This window comes from Cupressus sempervirens, chromosome 3, assembly GCF_028749045.1.
Source record: "Cupressus sempervirens isolate cs-2001-9-10 chromosome 3, ASM2874904v1, whole genome shotgun sequence".
Taxonomy (NCBI): domain Eukaryota; kingdom Viridiplantae; phylum Streptophyta; class Pinopsida; order Cupressales; family Cupressaceae; genus Cupressus; species Cupressus sempervirens.
The window spans coordinates 260353379-260372261 of record NC_143120.1 but is presented as its reverse complement, the minus strand read 5'-3'; the positions used below and the strand labels follow the sequence as shown (position 1 = coordinate 260372261).

Here is an 18883-nt window from a genome sequence, read left to right as displayed (position 1 = left end):
ATAAAGCTCTTCCACCTAGCAAAAATCACGGTGCACTTGATGACTTCTTGAAGGCTGAACAAATGTTAGAGTGTGTTAATAAAGCAATAAATGTTGTCTATGAGCATGATGTATCTAATGTAGTGAGGTTCAAAGTGTTACATGATCAAAACTATGTGTTTGATAGAGGAAAGAATCAATGTTCATTTTTTGGGGGGTCGTAGGCCACCCAATTTCACCTTGCATCATGTTAAGCATGGATGCTCGGTCTGCTCCTCTAGAGGTAGCTAGAGTCTCATAATGTCCATAGGGGACATATGTTCCCAACAAAAGCCACTGATGGAGCCCAACATTCTAGTCTCCATTTTTGATCTTGAAGAATGAGCAAATATGATAAATTGATGTTGTTTATTGTAAGAAACCAAACTTGGACAGCAATAGCATGAACCAATCTAACTTAATTTATGGTTAGAAGTGATGACAAACAGTTTTACCTCAGCATTTTAACAGCTACGATGAACCACCATTCAAGCTCCACGTTTGGTAATAGGTGAAATCTTCAATGAGATGTTGGGGCTACGTCAACTTCTCCACTGCCTCAAGGGGTTTCGTCCTCAACAACAACTAGTCACATTTAAGCAACTAGTGGCGTTTTGATAATATTATTTCTCATTGTGTCAATCCCAAGGAAGCTCATTGCTTTTATAACCTCGATATGAGGGGAAGTACAAACAATTAGGCAATGTGGGATTAAAGCCATTTTCATCTTTTAGTCACTTAAGTTGCTTTTGTTAAAAAAATGACTTTAAGTCATAAAGTAACTTTATAAATCCACTTTATAAAATAAAGTGACTTAACTATAGAAAAGTTCATTAGCTTAAATATTTCCCCAGTGAAACCAAATAAATTTTTGTGACTGGCTGGCATCCTCTAGATTAATGCCGTTAGCCTATCTGGATGGAAAGATAGACCAACGAGGCGCCAGAAAGGCCTAGCATAGAGAAGGGGACATTACAATCCTCCCTTCCTGGGATTGGTTGCCCTCAAGCAATCTCAATGTCGGATGCTGCAGGATTGATTCGTCCTCCCAAGTGGCATCTTCATATGGCATATCTTTCCAATGAACTAAATACTCCTTGATGGATCTGTTACGCAACTTTCTCTCTCTGATCTCAATCCCTCGGTGGGAACCAAAACCAATTTCCCTTCCACATCAAGTGGGGGCAATCCAACGGAAGGCACTACATGCTGACCAATCGCCTTCTTGAGGCAAGGCACGTGAAAAACATTATGGATTCTGCTGTCATCTGGCAATTCCAGCTCATAAGCAACCTCACTAACCCTCCTGGAAATGTGATAGGGACCATAAAATCTAGGCTGAAGCTTTTTAGATCCACTCTTCTTCAAGGAGCTCTGCTTGTAAAGTTGGAACCAAAGATAAACCATGTCACCTAGCTTAAAACTCCGCTCTGTCCGGTGGCGATCAACATACATCTTCTGCTGATTCTGAGCCTATAGGATGTTCTCCTGAAGAGATCTAAGAATGCCCTACTGGTCCTATATCCAATCTCCAGCTAGCGGTGCTCTGTTGTCTTGTAAGGCTAGATCTACGAATGATAGTGGCTCACTACTATAGAGAGCTCGAAATGGTGTCATCTGGATGGACATGTGGTAGGAGTTGTAGTAGTACTCCCCTAAATATAACCATTTAACTCAAGCTCTTTGTCGCCCCACTACATAGTTCCAGAGATAACCTTCCACCCATTATTTACTATCTCAGTCTGCCCGTTCGTTTGTGGGTGGTAACTCGTGCTGGGTGTCAATTCCGTACCTGCCAATCTGAATAATTCTTGTCAAAAAATGTTGAGAAACTTGCTATCCCTATTGTTCACAATGGTTCGTGGTGGATCATGTAGACAAAAAACTCTCTGCTGCTATAGCATTGAAATGAGCAAACTTAGTCAATTTGTCCACAACCACAAATATGGAATCTCTGCCTTGAACTTTCAGCAATCCTGTAATAAAGTCCATGGAGATACCCTCCCATTTCTGTGCTGGAATAGGGAGAGGCTGTAATAATTTGGTTGGAAACTCGTGCTCTGACTTGTTTTGTTGACAAGTCTGACATTTTTTGACATGCTGGAGGACATCGTCCTTGAGGCCCTTCCACGAAAACCTTTCTTTGACCTATCGATAGGTTTTGAAAAAACCTAGGTGTTCGGTTAATGGTGCGCCTTGAAGGGCATTCATAATTCTTACCTTGAGCTTAGACTTGGGCACGAGGTAGATCCCATCCTTATAAAAAATTATATCATCAATTACCTTGTACCTGCTGTCTTGGAGTTGCTCATCCATGATCTGACAAGCTTGAGTATTCATAGAATACTCAACCAATAACTGAGACTTCCAATTTGTTGATATCTCTGAAATGACACAACACTCTACTACTGAAGGCCTCCTAGAAAGAGCATCAACAACTATATTGTTCTTACCCTTCACATACTCGATATCAAAATCATAGGCCTGAATCTTGCTGACCCACTTTTGTTGTCTTTCATTCAGATCATTCTGTTCTAAGAAATATCACAGGCTGCTGTGGTTTGTCTTAACCATGAATTTGCCACCCACCAAGTACTATCTAAACTTGGTTAAAGTGTGCATAATGGCTAGCATTTCCTTGTCATAGGTGGAGTACAATCTCTCACTGTCCTTGCATTTCCAGTTCTCATAAGCTATCGAATGCCTATTCTGGATCAGAATTGCGCCAATTCTGTTCCTTGAAGCATCGCACTCTAAGATAAAAGGGCGAGACAAGTCGGGAAGTGCCTGAATCAGGCATGTGCTCATCACTTTTTTGAGTTTATCAAAGACTACCTCTGCATCATCTGTCCACTTGAATGTCCCTTTTTGTGTGAGATCAGTGAGGGGAGCTGCTATCTGAGAGAAGCCTTTAGTGAACCTCCTATAATATGAGCAAAGACCGAGGAAGCCTCTCAAATCTAATACATTCCTCGGAGGTGGCCAATCTAGGATTGCTTGTATCTTTTCCTCGTGTACCCTTACCCCATCTACACCAATCACGTGTCCAAGGTAAAGAATCTCAGTCAATCCGAACTCACACTTTGATTCCTTCACAAACAATGAATGCTCCTCCATAATGCTAAGTACCTCATCTAGGTGCTGTAAATGCTCCTCCCAAGTCTGGCTAAAAACTAGGATATCATCAAAAGAATACAAACACGCTCTTGCGCAACTGCTTTTAAAAATATGGTTCATACATGATTGAAAAGTGGTCGGCGCATTAGTGAGCTCAAATGGCATAACCAAAAACTCATAGTGTCTGTAGTGGCATCCGAAAGCTGTCTTATGGACATCCTCACGAACATGCATTTGATGGTATGTAGATCGAAGATCTATCTTCGAGAAATAGACTGCCCCATGTAGTTCATCTAATAACTCATCAATGCGAGGAATAGGGTACTTATTCTTAATGGTCCTCTTGTTGAGAGCACGATAACCAATATACATGCGAAGAGTACCATCATTCTTCTTCACCAAAACTACCGAAGAAGCAAAAGGGTTGGAGTTGGGTCTGATATGTCCCATGTCTAAGAGTTCCTTAATTGTCCTTTCTATTTCCTCAATTCATTCTGTGTCTCAAAGTCCAACTTGAGGGGGAGGTCTTATACTGATTCTTGTTCTTCTGGATCGAAGTAGACCCCTTATAAGGTTTCTTATGAGGTTGTCGTATCGAAGAAGGTGAGTCCAGATCATGTGTGATCTTAATAGCATCATCCAAGGTGTCTTGTTTAAGGACCTTGACCAAACCTCTAAATCTATTCTGTAAGCCCTTTGTGAACAACATTACCTTACGATGTTTTGTCATATCTGGAACCATAACCGACATCCGCTGAAACTTGTCAATGAAGTCATCTAAAGATCCGCCCTATCACAACTATGCCAAATCCCTATAGTAGACCTCAATGTCCTTGTCAAAACGAGTGATCAACTTAGAGCTGAAAGTCTTGTAAGATGTAATGAGCCCATGCTTTTGGGTGACTAGTCCATGATCCCACCAATCATATTCTGCTCCCTCTAAATGCATTGTGGCAAATCTAATAGCTTTTGTTTCCGACATGGGTTTGAGTGTCAGGGATGTGTCTAACTTGTGAATCCAATCCCTAGCAGACGTCTTATTGCTGCCATCAAAATTGGAGAGAGATAACTTGTTCATGGCATGCTTCAAGTCCCTATTCCGTGCCCTAGGCCTCCTGTTCTGTTGTGTCCTCTTTGACTCCCTTTTTGGATTCATGTATTGAATAAAGGTCAAATTTTGCTTAATCGGATCAGGGAACAGATCCCATTCATCGTACATAGCCATAACATTATCCAGAAGTAAGCTTGCTGCCGTAGGTTGGGCTACCTCTTCCTCGGCATTATTCTCAGCAAAATTGGGCATCAATAGACTGTTATGTTTGAATATCCGCGAGACCAATAGAACTGTTGTGTTGATACCAGTAACGTCCTCCAACTCACACCATTGCTGGTTTACCTTGCAACCTTCAGTTAATATCAGAAAATCTCTCCCTATATAAACTCGATAGATCACTTACTTCTGAGTGTTGTTCCACAACTATGATGAACCACCATTCAAGCTCTATGTTTGGTCATGGGTGAAATCTTCAATGAGATGCTGGGGCTATGTCCAACTTCTCCACTGCCTCAAGGGATTTCGTCCTCAAGAGCAACCAGTCACATTTAAGCAACCAATGACGTTTTGATAATATTATTTCTCATTGTGTCAATCCCAAGGAAGCTCATTGCTTTTATAACCTCGATACGAGGGGAAGTACAAACAGTTGGGCAATGTGGGATTAAATCCATTTTCATCTTTTAGTCACTTAAGTTGCTTTTGTTATAAAAATGACTTTAAGTCATAAAGTAACTTTATAAATCCACTTTATAAAATAAAGTGACTTAACTATAGAAAAACTCCTCAACTTAAATATTTCCCCTACGAAACCAAATAAATTCCTGTGACTGGCTGGCATCCTCTAGATTAATGCCGTTAGTGTATCCGTATGGAAAGATAGACCAACAAGGCGCCAAAACGGCCTAGCGCGGAGAAAGGGACATTACATTTATGCCCTTGAGAGAATGAAAAGGAAGGAGTAGTTCTGAAGATTGCAAAATCTAATTGGAAGTTATCATCGTTTAGGTACAAGTGGAGGTGGTTTTGCTGCTGCTTGCTATGCAGAACTTGAAGGAGAGAAGGCAATCATAAGGAAAATGGATAAGCAGGTCACAAAGGAGTTCTTACTTGAACTGAAGGTTCTTACACATGTTCATCACTTGAACCTGAAGTTAGAGGTGCATCATCGATATTACCTACACGTCTAGTTGGAACATCTGGATATTGTCCCCAGAATATGCTCGATTTGGAGAAGTCTCTCCTAAGGTGGATGTTTATGCATTTGGGGTTGTTCTTTATTAAATGGTTCCAACCAATGAAACACTGTTATGAATATGATTGAAAGGAGATCAAATTAACTGACTAGAGAAGAGAAACTTCAGAATTTTGAAGTGAGAAAGAACCTGGTAGATGGATATCATAATCATAAAAGCTTATCATTAGAGAAAGTTTTTGGGCGGATATGCTATTTTCTTTCAAAAGACAGTGACAGATATCTTTATCCATCGAAAGATTAATTTCAGAGGTGAATGAACATATTAACATTGTGGATGATGAGGGATATTGTAAAACTAGAATGGACGGGAGCATACAGATCACAGTTGTGTGGAGTTCTTGAATGCCTGTCAGCGATTATTATTACCCTGTGAGTCCCTTAGAAGCCAACGTCAACCTTCTGGATGGGCTTATCAGAGTTTGAACCTTCTATATCCTGCAAATAGTACTCAGGTCCAAATGCATACCATTGGGATTCACAATCACCTTTATATTAGATATTCACCACTACGGCAGAAAAACTACGATCAGACGATGAAATTATTGATGCATATTTTACTTACGAGCTTAAATAAAAAATATCTATATCCTGATATGTGCAAGGGTCCGAAGCTGCTTATATGCACCCGGAAAGAATCATACGAGATTGGGACTTCAGATGAAATTGATAACATCGATCATAAGAATCCATTTCTTCTTTGATTTATCTATGTTTGTTCTTTTCGTTAAGAATCAATAGCCACATGCACAGACATCTGAGTTCTCCTCTCACCAATTTCTGGAATCGATTTAATATTGAAAGACATTTGAATAGAAAACATGGGGAGTGAACCTGATAAAGATTGAAGAGGGAGAATTAGAAATGAATCACGTTTAAATGTGTGCAGCTCGATTATCAATTCATTTGCAGAAGATTTGCATCTGTGAAAATATGTGAAAGAACATATGACATTAACTGTTGGAACCAAATATGCACCGAGCGCATGTGAAGAAAGTGAGGAAGGCAAATGTTCGACAGAGATAAAGCAAGACCAGAAGGGCAATAACCCATCCCCGAGTAAAAGGTCCGATGAACATAATTTCCAGGAGTAGATTACACCTGGGCACAAATACCATTCACAACAAAAGTGCCTTAAGTACTGAATCGCTTAATGAACATCCGCAACACTGCACATAATGATGAACCGGAACGCTTGAGCCAAATATTTGATCCTATATACAATGCCCAGTTAATGAGTACAAACGGCAACAATACAATCTTCTATTTACATCCCAGGAAATTTAAGCAAATCGCAAACTCCTTGCACAATGCCCACGAAAGGAAAAATTTAAACATTGGAGATGTCAATTCCAGTATTCGCAACAACGCTATAACCATGAATGATATTATTTCGGGGCTCCATAACATAAACGTTAGCATATATTGAATATGAATGAAGTTTTTTATCGAGCTCATTGTTTTCACATTGAGTTGAAGTTATCGCTAAAGAAATATTAAAGATGTAATAATATTATCTTAAGGGAAAAGGTGCGATAAATAATGGTAAAAGAAGATTCATTAAAACAAGTGTGGCCAATTCTGATTAAGGCAAGAGTAATTTATTTTTGGAAGGGATGTAAGTTTTTAAAATGAAAAGTCGCATCCTTCAAATAGAAAGATAAAAATATGTAAAACTATCCATTACAAAACAAGATATATTCGAAAAAAGACACATTCGATATAAGACATTATTTGATATTGATATATTTATTTGTACGGAGGAATAAAGAGCGGAATATGACTTTGTAATATATTTTAATGTTATATTTCAATGAATTATAAAAGCTTGTTTCTTTTTTGATTATTTAAATGGCATGGAGAATTAAATTGCAATGGATTGGTTCTTTATAATAATTTTTAAATTACTGTAAGCAATTTATGTCAGTTAAGTGGACAAGTGGACGAGGTCATCTATGACATTTTAAACTCGATCATTGTAGATATTGTGAAATATTTAATTGTTTCCGAGTCTGTGTCTTGTTTGTCTCCTCGACCTTAGGAGTTAAAGCACGATAGATAGATAGATAGATAAAATTTTAACATCCGCGAGGCTAAAAATAGCGTATGGGACAGCAAGACAACTTGAGTAGACTTAAGTAGCTCCGTTTGTTTTTTGTGTAGGATGATGATGAGCCCACCCAATTACTCAATGTACTCTTCGTTGAATAGGTTATGCCAAGAACTGTCACATATAGTATCCACAAATTTATCTCTGCTGTCCTTGTAGGCCTCACATTTTAAAATAAAGTGTTGTCAAGTCACCACTTTCCTAGAATTGCAAAATCTACAAATTCTCTCTTCCCAAGCCTCCTTTGGCCTCTTCCAATGCCCGTTCTCACAACGAAGTTGGTGAGAGTTGGTTCTCAGCTGAGCAATAAGAATTTTAGCCCTCGAAGAAATGTTGGCTCCTATGTACGCTTTTTGGAGTTGATCACAAGTGGGGTTGAACTCATTTATATAATATATTTTCTTCCTCCCGATCTCTCTTCCCCAATTTCTCTTGTAGAATTTCTCCATAACAAAGACCTTTCTTTCTTTATTATTTGTGGGGCACATATTGAATTGAATATTCCATTTACTCATCCATTTGATGTTTTGTTGCATTCATGTCCTTTTTCGCTTACATTGTGTATCAATAAAGACAACTTTAGGCTATCTATCCTCTTCCATTTTTCTGATTCTTTTTAGATAGCTTAAAAGGCGAACCATAGCAAGTGCCTTGATAGGAGCAGCCCCCAGTTCACTTAGCATGATATCATATGGAATAGTGCTTTTGATTTTAAACTTGCTTGTGATCAAACGCTTTTGGATTTCTTTGATTTGTTTCCATTGTGCTATAGCAGTGTTGCTGGCCCATAATTCACACCCATAAAGAACAACCGGTAGCACGAGAAGATCGAACAAGGTTTGAATAGTTTTCCAATCCCACAACTCCCCTTCATGGCACCTATTCTAAAGAGCATAAAAAGCCTTCCACCCACCTAATGTCCTTATATGCCTGCAACTAGACCAGCTTAGTTTTTTGTTGAAATCGATGCCAAGGTATTTATACTCCACAAATTCTTCAAGAACACTTCCATTGTAATAAAACTCATGTTGCTGCTGTTTTTTATTATTAGAGAAAATCATAACCTTAGTTTTGCTGATATTGACCTGCATCCCCACCATTCTGCAAAAGCTCTCAAGAGAAGATAGATGATCTTGCAAATCACAGGCAGATTTGGCAATCAAAATGAGATTGTCTGCATATAGGAGCAGCTTTATAACAAATTCACCTAGTTGAATGCCTTTACCCTTTTGCATGTTTAACCACTCTTCCAGTTTGTCAATAGATAAACCAAACAAAGTAGGAGATAAAAGACAACCTTGTTTGACCCCGATATCGCTCCTAAAACATTCTGAAATGCCATCTGAAGTTCTGATTTTGACTTTTACCTCTTCGTACATCGTATGAACAGTAGCTCTGAGATGCATAGGAATCCCCAATTCTTCCATCTTGAGCCAAAGCTTGTCTCTAGGGACAATGTCAAAAGCCTTTTTAAAGTCAACAAAGCAACAAAAAACCTCTTCCTTTTTCTCCCACTCTTTTTCAATAATGTGTCTCAGAGTGACACAGTGATCCATTGATGAGTGCTTTGGCCTAAAACTAGCTTGCCCTTTAACACGTTTATGGTTTTCTTTTGTCCATTTGCTGATCCTAGTTTCTATCATGCTGCCAAAAGGTTTAGCAAAGAGGGGATTGATCATTATAGTCCTGTAGTTGGAGGGGTTGTTAACATCACCACTCTTAAAAAGTGGTATTGCAAGGCTGATTGTCCAATCTTTCGGAAACCCTTCTTGGCAGATTTTGTTGAAGATTTCAGTGATGTGCGGTGCAAGAGTTTTCATACCCCACTGCAGATATTTTGCTTGAAGCTCAACAAGGTCTTTTGCTTTACCTCCATCCAACTTCTTAATCCCTGTCTCTATCTCTTGCACGGTGAAAAGATTTGTAGTATCGTTGACCAAAGGTGGCTGTCCCACTCCACCCTCTTGTTCATAAAGTTTCTTAGCATATTCAAACCATTGGGTGGCAGTAATATTATTTTCAGTTTGCTTTTTCCTTGGTTGGAGTTCTTTCCAAAAAAGTTTGGGGTTATTTTTGCCCAAGAAAATTAGCTCCTCTCTCCTTGTGAACATAAAATCGGTTTTCTTCTTCTTTAGGATCTGTTTGTAGGCCTTGATGTCAAGGTTAGTTTTATTTGACTCCCTTAGGTTTCTCCTAGCCCTCTTGCATTCCTTGTCAAACCATGCATTGGCTGGAAAATAATTAGTTTTAGATTTTCAATTTTTTGCTCTCTTGCAGTTTGAAAGAGCCTCATGAATCAGATTTGATAAATCATGACTATTAACAACATGCTTATACATAGGGTGTCCCATACAAAGTTCTTCAAGAGTAGCTCTGAAAGTGTTACTGTTTTTTGAAGTCAACAAAATTCTGCCCTAAGAAGGGGGATGTTGAGGGCCTTGGTTTTTTGCCCCTATCCGCCTATCCTTTGCCCAATACAAATTTATGTACAGCAGTCTACGATCTGATTTGAGATCCCAAATGTGCTCTCCAATTTCAACTTCTTCAATATTCTCATACAAATTCTGTGAACAAATTACATAATCTACCATACTTGCCCCGTTGTATGTGTTGCAAGTGAAATTGCCCGACTTAGCCCATCTAGCCAAACCATTACAGATTATTAGATCAAATGTGCCACATAGAGTGATTAATTCTTCCCCAAAATGATTGCAGCCTTTAGCATCCTCGGATATTCTTTCCCATTGATGATTTCTCTCTTCTGTGAGTCAAATAGGGTTATCATTTACTTTGGAGCTGAAAATACTTGCTTGCCAATTTGCTGCCCTAGCATTGAAATGTCCAACAAGAAGAACATCCCCACACTGCGAAAGAACAATGACGTCTTTCTTTAACGCAGCATAGGGGTCATTGTGATGTAAGCCACACCTTTTATAAGTTTAAGATACTTGTGGAGCAAAGTAGCAAGTTGCAACCCTGAGAAGAGTGTTATTTTCCATGATTTTGAGCCATATAAATTGTTTATTAGAATCAGTCTTTTCCAACTGAATGGCACGACCTTCTCTTTCCTTTACTAGAACCATTATACCTCCATGACCTTTACCAGTTCCTGCTGCCTCATTCCACACTGCCAGCTTCCAGTAGCCTTCAAACAATGGGGTCTTACATCCCTCATGCTCATGTGTCTCTATGAGACAAATGATGTCTTTGTCTTCTGCAATAGGTCCTAACCCAGGCCCACGTTTCCACAGATAACCTCTGCAATTCCAACAAACTAAACTTAAGGACGCCTGGGTTGAGCTTGATTGCTATTTGTTTTGATGTGGAAGACTCGGAGTTGAGTTATTGTCACTAAGCGTGATTGTTGATCTTGTTGTATCCCTGCATGCTAAAGTGTTTGTTGTCGCACCTGTTGCACCTGTCGCACCTTTGTTGCCTTCTTGCTGCCCTTCATTGGGGCGGTGGCCAAAATGAGCAATAATTGCTTTTCCCTTGAACATCCAAGCTCTTTTGCCTTCATTTCTAACTGTTCTGATTTTTTCCATTTCCATCCTTCTTTCTTCTTGCTGTCTCATAGTTAGATCCTCCTCTAAAAAGAAGCGAGAACCCCTCAAGAGTTGTTTTTTGTTAAGTAGATTTTGTTTGTCGCTAATACTGGGCATGACTACCTTGATTGGCCTATTTCTCTCAGCGTGTGGTTTGCCAACCCTCCAAGCTTGGTAGATTTGACCTTGTCGCTAATATGGACTAGTTTAGAATTGCGTATATATATATATATATTTGATTCGTTGCGTCTTGATTATTGAACTGTTCATAGTTTATGTGCATAGAACATTATGAAGTTGTACATTCTAATCTTCATTGTAGTTGACTCTGTTGCCCAAATAAGTTAAAACACTAGTCTTTTTATCATTGAAGTATTGGATTCGTATTTGAAGTCAGAAAATCTATGCCTTCCTTCTTACAAACCTCAAATCCATTGTTAAAACCTTATACAATTCATTCAATTCAAACACTCAGCATTTAGTTTCATTTTAATCAATTTTGAGGGCCTTGTCAGCTGGAGAACTCCCAAAGCTTAAATTTGCTATAGAAAAGCCTTGAACTAGGCAGTCAACGTTTAAGGTGAAGGTCTACCCGCTTGGGTGTAGCGGAGCCTAAAGTGCACATTAATCAAGACGATTATCGTTCGTTGGCCTGAACTGATTGAGAGATCCTATCGGAGAAGTGGCAAGCTCTTGGATTTCCAATCTGCAATTTTGGGAACCAACGAACCCCATTGGAAGCATTGCCCCCAAATCTCCACTTATTTCATTTGCCAAATACTCTTATGGTTTGAGTTTGCAAGGTACACTTCAATGTTCATTTACAAGTCTTCATCTACAATAATGTCATGAGTCTTCTTTAATATTAGTTGTTGTCAATAAGGCAACTTTTTTCTTTTGGGAGGGATGATGTCAATGTACTAATGTCTATTATTATGTTTTGGTGATATTGGTTATTCAATAATCTATTAATTGTTTGTAGTATGTTATTGTTGGCTTTGGGTAGTTATAGGCATTGGTGTAGTATAGGGTTCACGTAGTTATAGAAATTGGTTGGTTTACTGTTGTGTTCCTCTTGGCAATCATTGTGTCCTTTAAATAGATTTTGTATCATTAAGAAAAGTATTATGATCTAGTTGGATCAACTCCGATCCATAGCTGATCGTCTTTGATCTTCTATAATAATTTCATGCACGAATAATTGGTTATCTTCAAAATTTTACTGAAAACTTATATCTCTTTGTGAACTTTAGAACAGAAAATAGAAAAGAGATAACAATGGAAAACAAAGCTATAATGAGATCCATATCTTGACCCAAGATCATTTAATGCTGCTGGCAAAATCTATCTTAGAGTCAAATTAAAAAGGTCAGCACCCATGGGATGTTGTGCAAGCAATATAATGCAGATATTTTTCTATAAATGCAAACAAGAAGTTGTAGCCTAGCAGTACAAGCACAGTCGCATATCAAAGGACACCTAATTATCTGCGTATCCTTTCTGGCTAAAGAAAACATTGTTGTTGTGACATTATTCTTCAATGACATCCTAACAATCCACAGGAAAGAACAATAAAATAAGAAACAAACGAATTGAAGAGGTTGTTCTGAAATTTATGACCATCACAAGAGAATCAGGAGCTATTGATGGCAATGAGTCTTCCCAAAGAGTGAAGGAGAGATGTCATGGCAACATTCAAAGGAGTCGCTACATACATATTAAATTTCATTGAAAAGAGTCTAAATTCTTTATGTGAGAATATCATGTTAAATATGATGCTGAATAGGTTGCATTTCCAATTTTCCATTCATGCATAATTTTGACTTTTAACATTTTAACATTTTTTTTGTATTTACCCATATTAATTCAAGAGTTCAATTTAACAATTCGTGTATCAGAGGGATGTTGTTTATATGTTTGAATTCATAAACCTATTTGTATTATATTTTAACAATTTTTTGCATATCTGTCCATATTAATGCAAGAGTTCAATTTATGAACTCTTTTAAATCAGCTGGATGTGCAGGTCGTTGTTTAAACTTTAAAGCACATTCTCTTCTCTTTATGCTAATGATTAACTGTGCAGTAAACTCATCATTGTTTTGGCTTTGTTATAGCATCAAAATAATTTGAGCTATGTGATTTGTAAAGATGGCTTTTCATGGCATCTCCAGGTAAAAAATGAAGCTGCAGTTCTTGGATTTGTAGGAGCTCCATTTACACTGGCTTCATATGTCATAGAAGGTGGCTCTTCTAAAAATTTTGCAAAAATAAAGCAAATGGCATTTCAAACACCCAAGGTATACTTTATTTTTCATTCTAATTTTGGACGCTATTAGAAAAAGTGAAATGGCATCTACAAGTATGCATAAGCGCACTAATTTCATACAACTCTTCTTCACTGACTAATGGATGCTCCTATTTTTTTACATAGTTTGTGAGTGTTGAAAACAGATTTTAATAAGATAAAATCTTTGGTTTGCTTCTTTCTGATTCGGCATCAGGGGAAATATCTCAGTTATTAATTAAATTCATGATGTGCATCTATCTCACTAATTTTATGTGTTGATATTGATTATACCATGTGAATATTCCTTAAGGCACAAATACAGAACATTCCAATGGTGTGCAAATACAGAGGAACCTACAGAGCTATAAACCATTTATACATTATTGTCAGTACAATCAGTCTTTGTACATCACTTGCATTTCGTTACTCTGCAACTCAAATTCCTAGGAAAAATAGCAAGTCGTTTTGCTTAAAATTTTGGGGTTGCCACTGCTGGAAAGGGTTTTGTCAAAGAACTTTTAATGTCAGGCTCTTGATAGCGAACAAAAATTTATTCGCTCAACAGTTATACCTTTTTGAGTTTTACTCATGATGGAGTTACTGAAGTAACTTAAATATGTTTCTTTTATGCTATCCAATCAATTTTATTGCTAGCCTCTTAAGATTTTAGGTGGTTAATTTCCAAGTTTCAACATCAAAATTATTATTGCATTGGTTTTTTCTTGTCTTTTTGATCATTCCTATTATTAGCTTCTATATTCTCACAGACTAGTGAGTTGATTTTCATGTGGTATGCAATGATTTTTTTCTGCTTACATGATATTCTGAAATGTCCTAATGATATTCTTTGTATATTTGATAAACTCTATATGACCTCAGTTGGATTCAAGTCATAAAGAGCATAATTGGGGCATCTTTGCTTAGAATACTGGTCCTTGTCTAACGGTTCAAAATATTTTGCCAACAAAATGACTAATTTACTATTTTTAGGTTGTCTGGTAGTCATTGCTTGCTGTGATAGGCCATTCATCTCTTTGGTGATGATCGTCTTCATGAGTGTTTATAACTGATTGATTTTATATGCCTTTGCAATCATTATTGCAATTTTGTTTGTTCTCACCCTAGCTTACTTTTGTCCGCAGTGCTTTCGCATGAACTTTGTTGTGTAGCTTGTTGCACGTTGTTTGTGTCAAGTGTTCTCAATCTTTTGTGGTGTTGCTTGGCATTGTTGTCGTGGTTCATCTGTAGGATCTGTCATGTCCCCATTTTGGCTGACATCGTTTAGCATGTCGGATCAGTCTATCACAGGCTCTCGTAGGCTAGTGAAGATGTGGAGAGAGTCGACCAGCGACTATTTGGCAGTATTTTGTCCTTACAGTTGATTAGTGTTTGGGCTTACGTTTGTTATAAAGTAAAGTTACTTTATTTGGGCCCATTTTTATAATTTGATGTTGAGATGCACTTTTTATTATAAAGTAACATTTTATAAAAATGCACTTTATTTCATAAGAATATTTGGATGCTTCTAGAATGTTTGAGTGACTTCTAGAGGAAGCTACTGAAAAATGAATATATAGGCCCTATGAGTCTTGCATTTGATCATCCAGTTTGTATTTCTCTCTTGACATCAGATTGTGATTCAGTCACATAATCTATTGTAGAGCCAAGTTGGTCTTCAGATAGTCTATTGGTCTTTGGGAACGGAGTCTCCCTTAGATTTGCATAACTGAGGAAGTGGAATATCTTCTGAAGGGTTGCACATTTGGAGGTGATACTACAGTGACTTCAGCTAGGGCATCATTGGGCCTAAGGCCATTTTCAGCATTTCAACATTTCAGAAGGCATTTTTAGTAGGGCGGAAATTATAGGAGGCCGTTTTTAGCAGGTCCGAAATTATAGGAAGCCATTTTTAGCAGATCCGAAATTTTAGGAGGCTTCTTTCAGCAGACCCGAAATTATAGGAAGCCATTTTCTGAGGACTATTCATTTTCAGTCATGGATTGATTGCAGGACATCTTTACAAGGCTTAATTGTGGTGGAGGAAAGATTTATAGCTGCTGGTTCGTTTTTGCTACAAGTCTGATCCAATTTTCAGAATTTCAGGATTCTTTGAGCCTTCAATCAGCATTTTAAGGTCAGATTTGAGCAAGGTCATTAAAGTGGTATCAGAGCTTGCTTGCAAAGTGTTTGATGAAATGTCAAACAACTAAAGTATAATTTTGTTTTTTGTGTTAGAAGTTATAACCTGTTGGGGTTAGTACAGGATCCTTGTTCACTGGTTTCTCCTTGTTCACAAGTTATTCCTATTGTTGCTTCGTCTCTCAACACTTTGGACTCACATTGCCCGACACTTCATTGGTAGTACTAAACTACCTTTGCTTTCCTCCTTGCTTGGAAGACTCAAGCTAGGTCTTTGGAGTCTCCACTATGTTATCATAGAGATCAATTGCCTAGCTTTTGGTGGCCATTTTCACTTGCGGCCTCCGTCTTCCTTTGTCAAACTGCTTGGCTATGGGTCCTACAATTTTTGGTGGCTTTTGTGATGTTGCCTTCCTTGCTTGCTGTGCTTAGTGTTGGGTGGTCTTCTTGTTGCATGCTGTTGTCAGCTTCCTTGTGTTTTGCTAGGTTTTCCTCTTGGTCTTTATTAAGCTGCCATGGAGGGTCCTGAGGATGATCATTTGGATTAACCATCTTCTCCTAGGCTTACTTATTAGTGTAAGTTAACCTTGGATGTGTTGTGTTGCGAGAACTTGCAGAAAGGGTATAGAAATAAGAGGTGGACACAATTCTCTCCCAAAAAATATTTGCAATTGGTTTCTAGCAGCCTCAAATGTGTCTCTACCGAGAGTGTCAAACTCAATAAGTGACTTTCAAATTTTGAACAAGTTTTAGCTATAGGCTCAAACCTTTTGGAACTCCAAACTAAGTAATCCGAACTAGTTTCCTTGCAAGAGGCACTCAAATGCTAAATCGAGAAATAACTATAATCTTGTGCCTTAGTATGTAGCAATAGTAACAATGCCACACCTTTGTTTGGTGTTAAGGAAATGGTTCATGCCAAATTAGCCAAGGAGCGCACTAGGAGGGTTCATGAACTAAACTTGAACGTTTGTGGCCTTCCTCTTCTAATCACTCATGATGGGCTACTCTTTTCTTTTGTCATCACAGATGATAGAAATGAAGCAATCCTGGGAACTTGTGGCAACAATGAAACACAATGAAAAATGGGCAGTTATCATGAACCTGAAGGCAATGATTAGAGATTCCTTTCCTCTATGATTGGAAAACCATCCAGGAGTCGCTTATAAATGACGATCATAGGTGTGGATGGGCATGAAGGAATGTTGTGTTGGTTCCTTGAATGTGAACTACTTGAACAACAATTGGATCTTTTTGTCCATATCGGGTTTGCTTTGTGATGTAGTTGGCTCAATTGATCTTCTTGTCACCGAGATCCATTAGAGCCTCGCTTGACCACTCCCTGACATCACTGGGTTTCATTGGTTATCGGTTTAAAGGGATGAGGTTTGGAATTTTGGGGGTGTCAGGGGTTCCGAGGGAGTGTGGGTGGCTTGCTTGGTCAATAGTTGGCTTCATAGTGTGCAATGTCCCCATTGGTTGCTAGCATCAGAATTTCAAGGATTAGCCTAATATTGGATCCTTGTAGGCTAATGAGGATGGTTAGAGGGTCTTTTGAAGATCGATTCATCTCCAACATTCAACGATTCATGGATTTGGCCTTTGTTCGATATCATTTGGACTCCATTTGCCGTACTTACTATGTATAGTAAGTTAGGGGTAATAGAGATGGACCCTTTCTATTTTTAGAAAGTGTATTTGGTCACATGGGGAATTATGAGGAGAGACTCCTATTTTAGACGGCATGGCAATCAGACAAGTATTTTAAGAGATATTAAAGTTCAAGTGACTTAAGTGATTTATTTAAATATTTTAATGTTATAAAGTTGTAAAGTAACTTAAGTGACTAAAAGACGAAATTGGCATTTAATCCCACATTGCCTAGTTGTTTGTATCTTCCCTCATATCGTGGTTATAAAAGCATGGAGCTACATTGGGATTGACACCACGAATATATGTTATTTTTCTAAAATCCTAAGAGTTGCTTAAATGTGACTAGATATTTCCTAAGGACGGAACCCCTTAAGGAAAACAATGAGACTAGATGCAAACCTAGTATCTCACATTTGCGCTTCAGAACTATGATTCCAAGTTGATGCATTGAAGTTTTACGAGGAGTGGAAGTTCAATGGCATGAGAGAAAGTATAGGTGTTTGAAGTCATTTCAAGGAGATGGTACGTACAGGTTAGTACTGGCATTTTGTGTTTTGATGGTAGAAATAGAAGTTAGTAAAAATCCATAGCTAAGGGAATAGAAAGAGCACCTTGCGGAAGCCCATCTACAGGTGTTAAGTGGCTCAGATAATATCGACACTTTGTATGGTATCAACACGACAGGAACATGGATTCATGAATGAGTATAGCAGAAGAGAGTCGGTTATATAATAGCACCTCAACAGACAGTCCATGCTTGGACGACACCAGTAAGAGTAGTTACTCACAGCCAAGGAGGGAATGGTGGAACTTCACGTGAGAGTGGGAGAAGGTTGGACAATAGAGTGGATAGTCCCCTCATAAATGTGTTGGAGTTGGAGATCCCTGCATTAAACGAGTTCTGTAATACATTGCGTAGCATTCACTGGCAGTGTTGAAGCAGCAATAGCAAGTTCGATGGGACAAGTAGGAGCTGAATGCAACAGGGAGAGAGGCTTGTGTGAATCTGCAAGGTAGTATCAGGCTATATCGCGGCAATAGTGCATACGTCTATCCTCCAAGAGTCAAGTAAGTTTATTCCTCCACATAGACAACATCCACTGTGGTAAGCAGGTATTAGGGTTAGCATGCAAGATAGCATTGGTCTAAAGAGGTATCGACGGGTTGGGTCAATATAGGTAACAAGGATCAGTCTCAAACTGCAGTCCTAGCTCATTTCAGGTCTGCATACATCATTCCAGGTGCCCTCTATTGTATTTTATTCCGGCATATTAGGACTGTAATTTGTGGTAGTCAAAGAAGTATTTCATTTAAGCTCACATTTCAGTTGATTGTATCTGCCAGTTCTTGTATTAGAAATATATATATATATATATATATATATATATATATATATATATATATATATATATATATATATATATATATCAATGAAATAGCATTGTCATTCTTGGCTGCCAATGGTATAATTATCTTGGACCATCTGTGTATCAATTGTTTTGGTCAATATATCATCGGTTTAATAACAGTCCCAGCTAGAGTATCTCAGGGACATCAAAACTTTCATCTTCGAGGTTGCATGCAAACTATTCGTAACAATGTCACTAGTTCTAAATTTTCTACAGTTCTGAGGGTTGGGATATTACATAGTGTGACTTTTGTGGTTCACTCCGATAGTTATACTAGATTTATGTTGGTCCAT

General features: G+C 38.1%; 1 protein-coding gene across 1 annotated transcript in view; it reads left to right on the top strand.

Annotated features, from left to right (window-relative positions):
- The window catches only part of HEME2 (Uroporphyrinogen decarboxylase), a 97610-nt gene that overhangs the window by 63546 nt on the left and 15181 nt on the right, over window positions 1-18883 (top strand). Inside the window, exon 5 of the mRNA XM_089819356.1 lies at window positions 13274-13399. Coding sequence (XP_089675482.1) covers window positions 13274-13399 — 126 coding nt within the window. The remainder of the gene's footprint in view (window positions 1-13273; window positions 13400-18883) is intronic.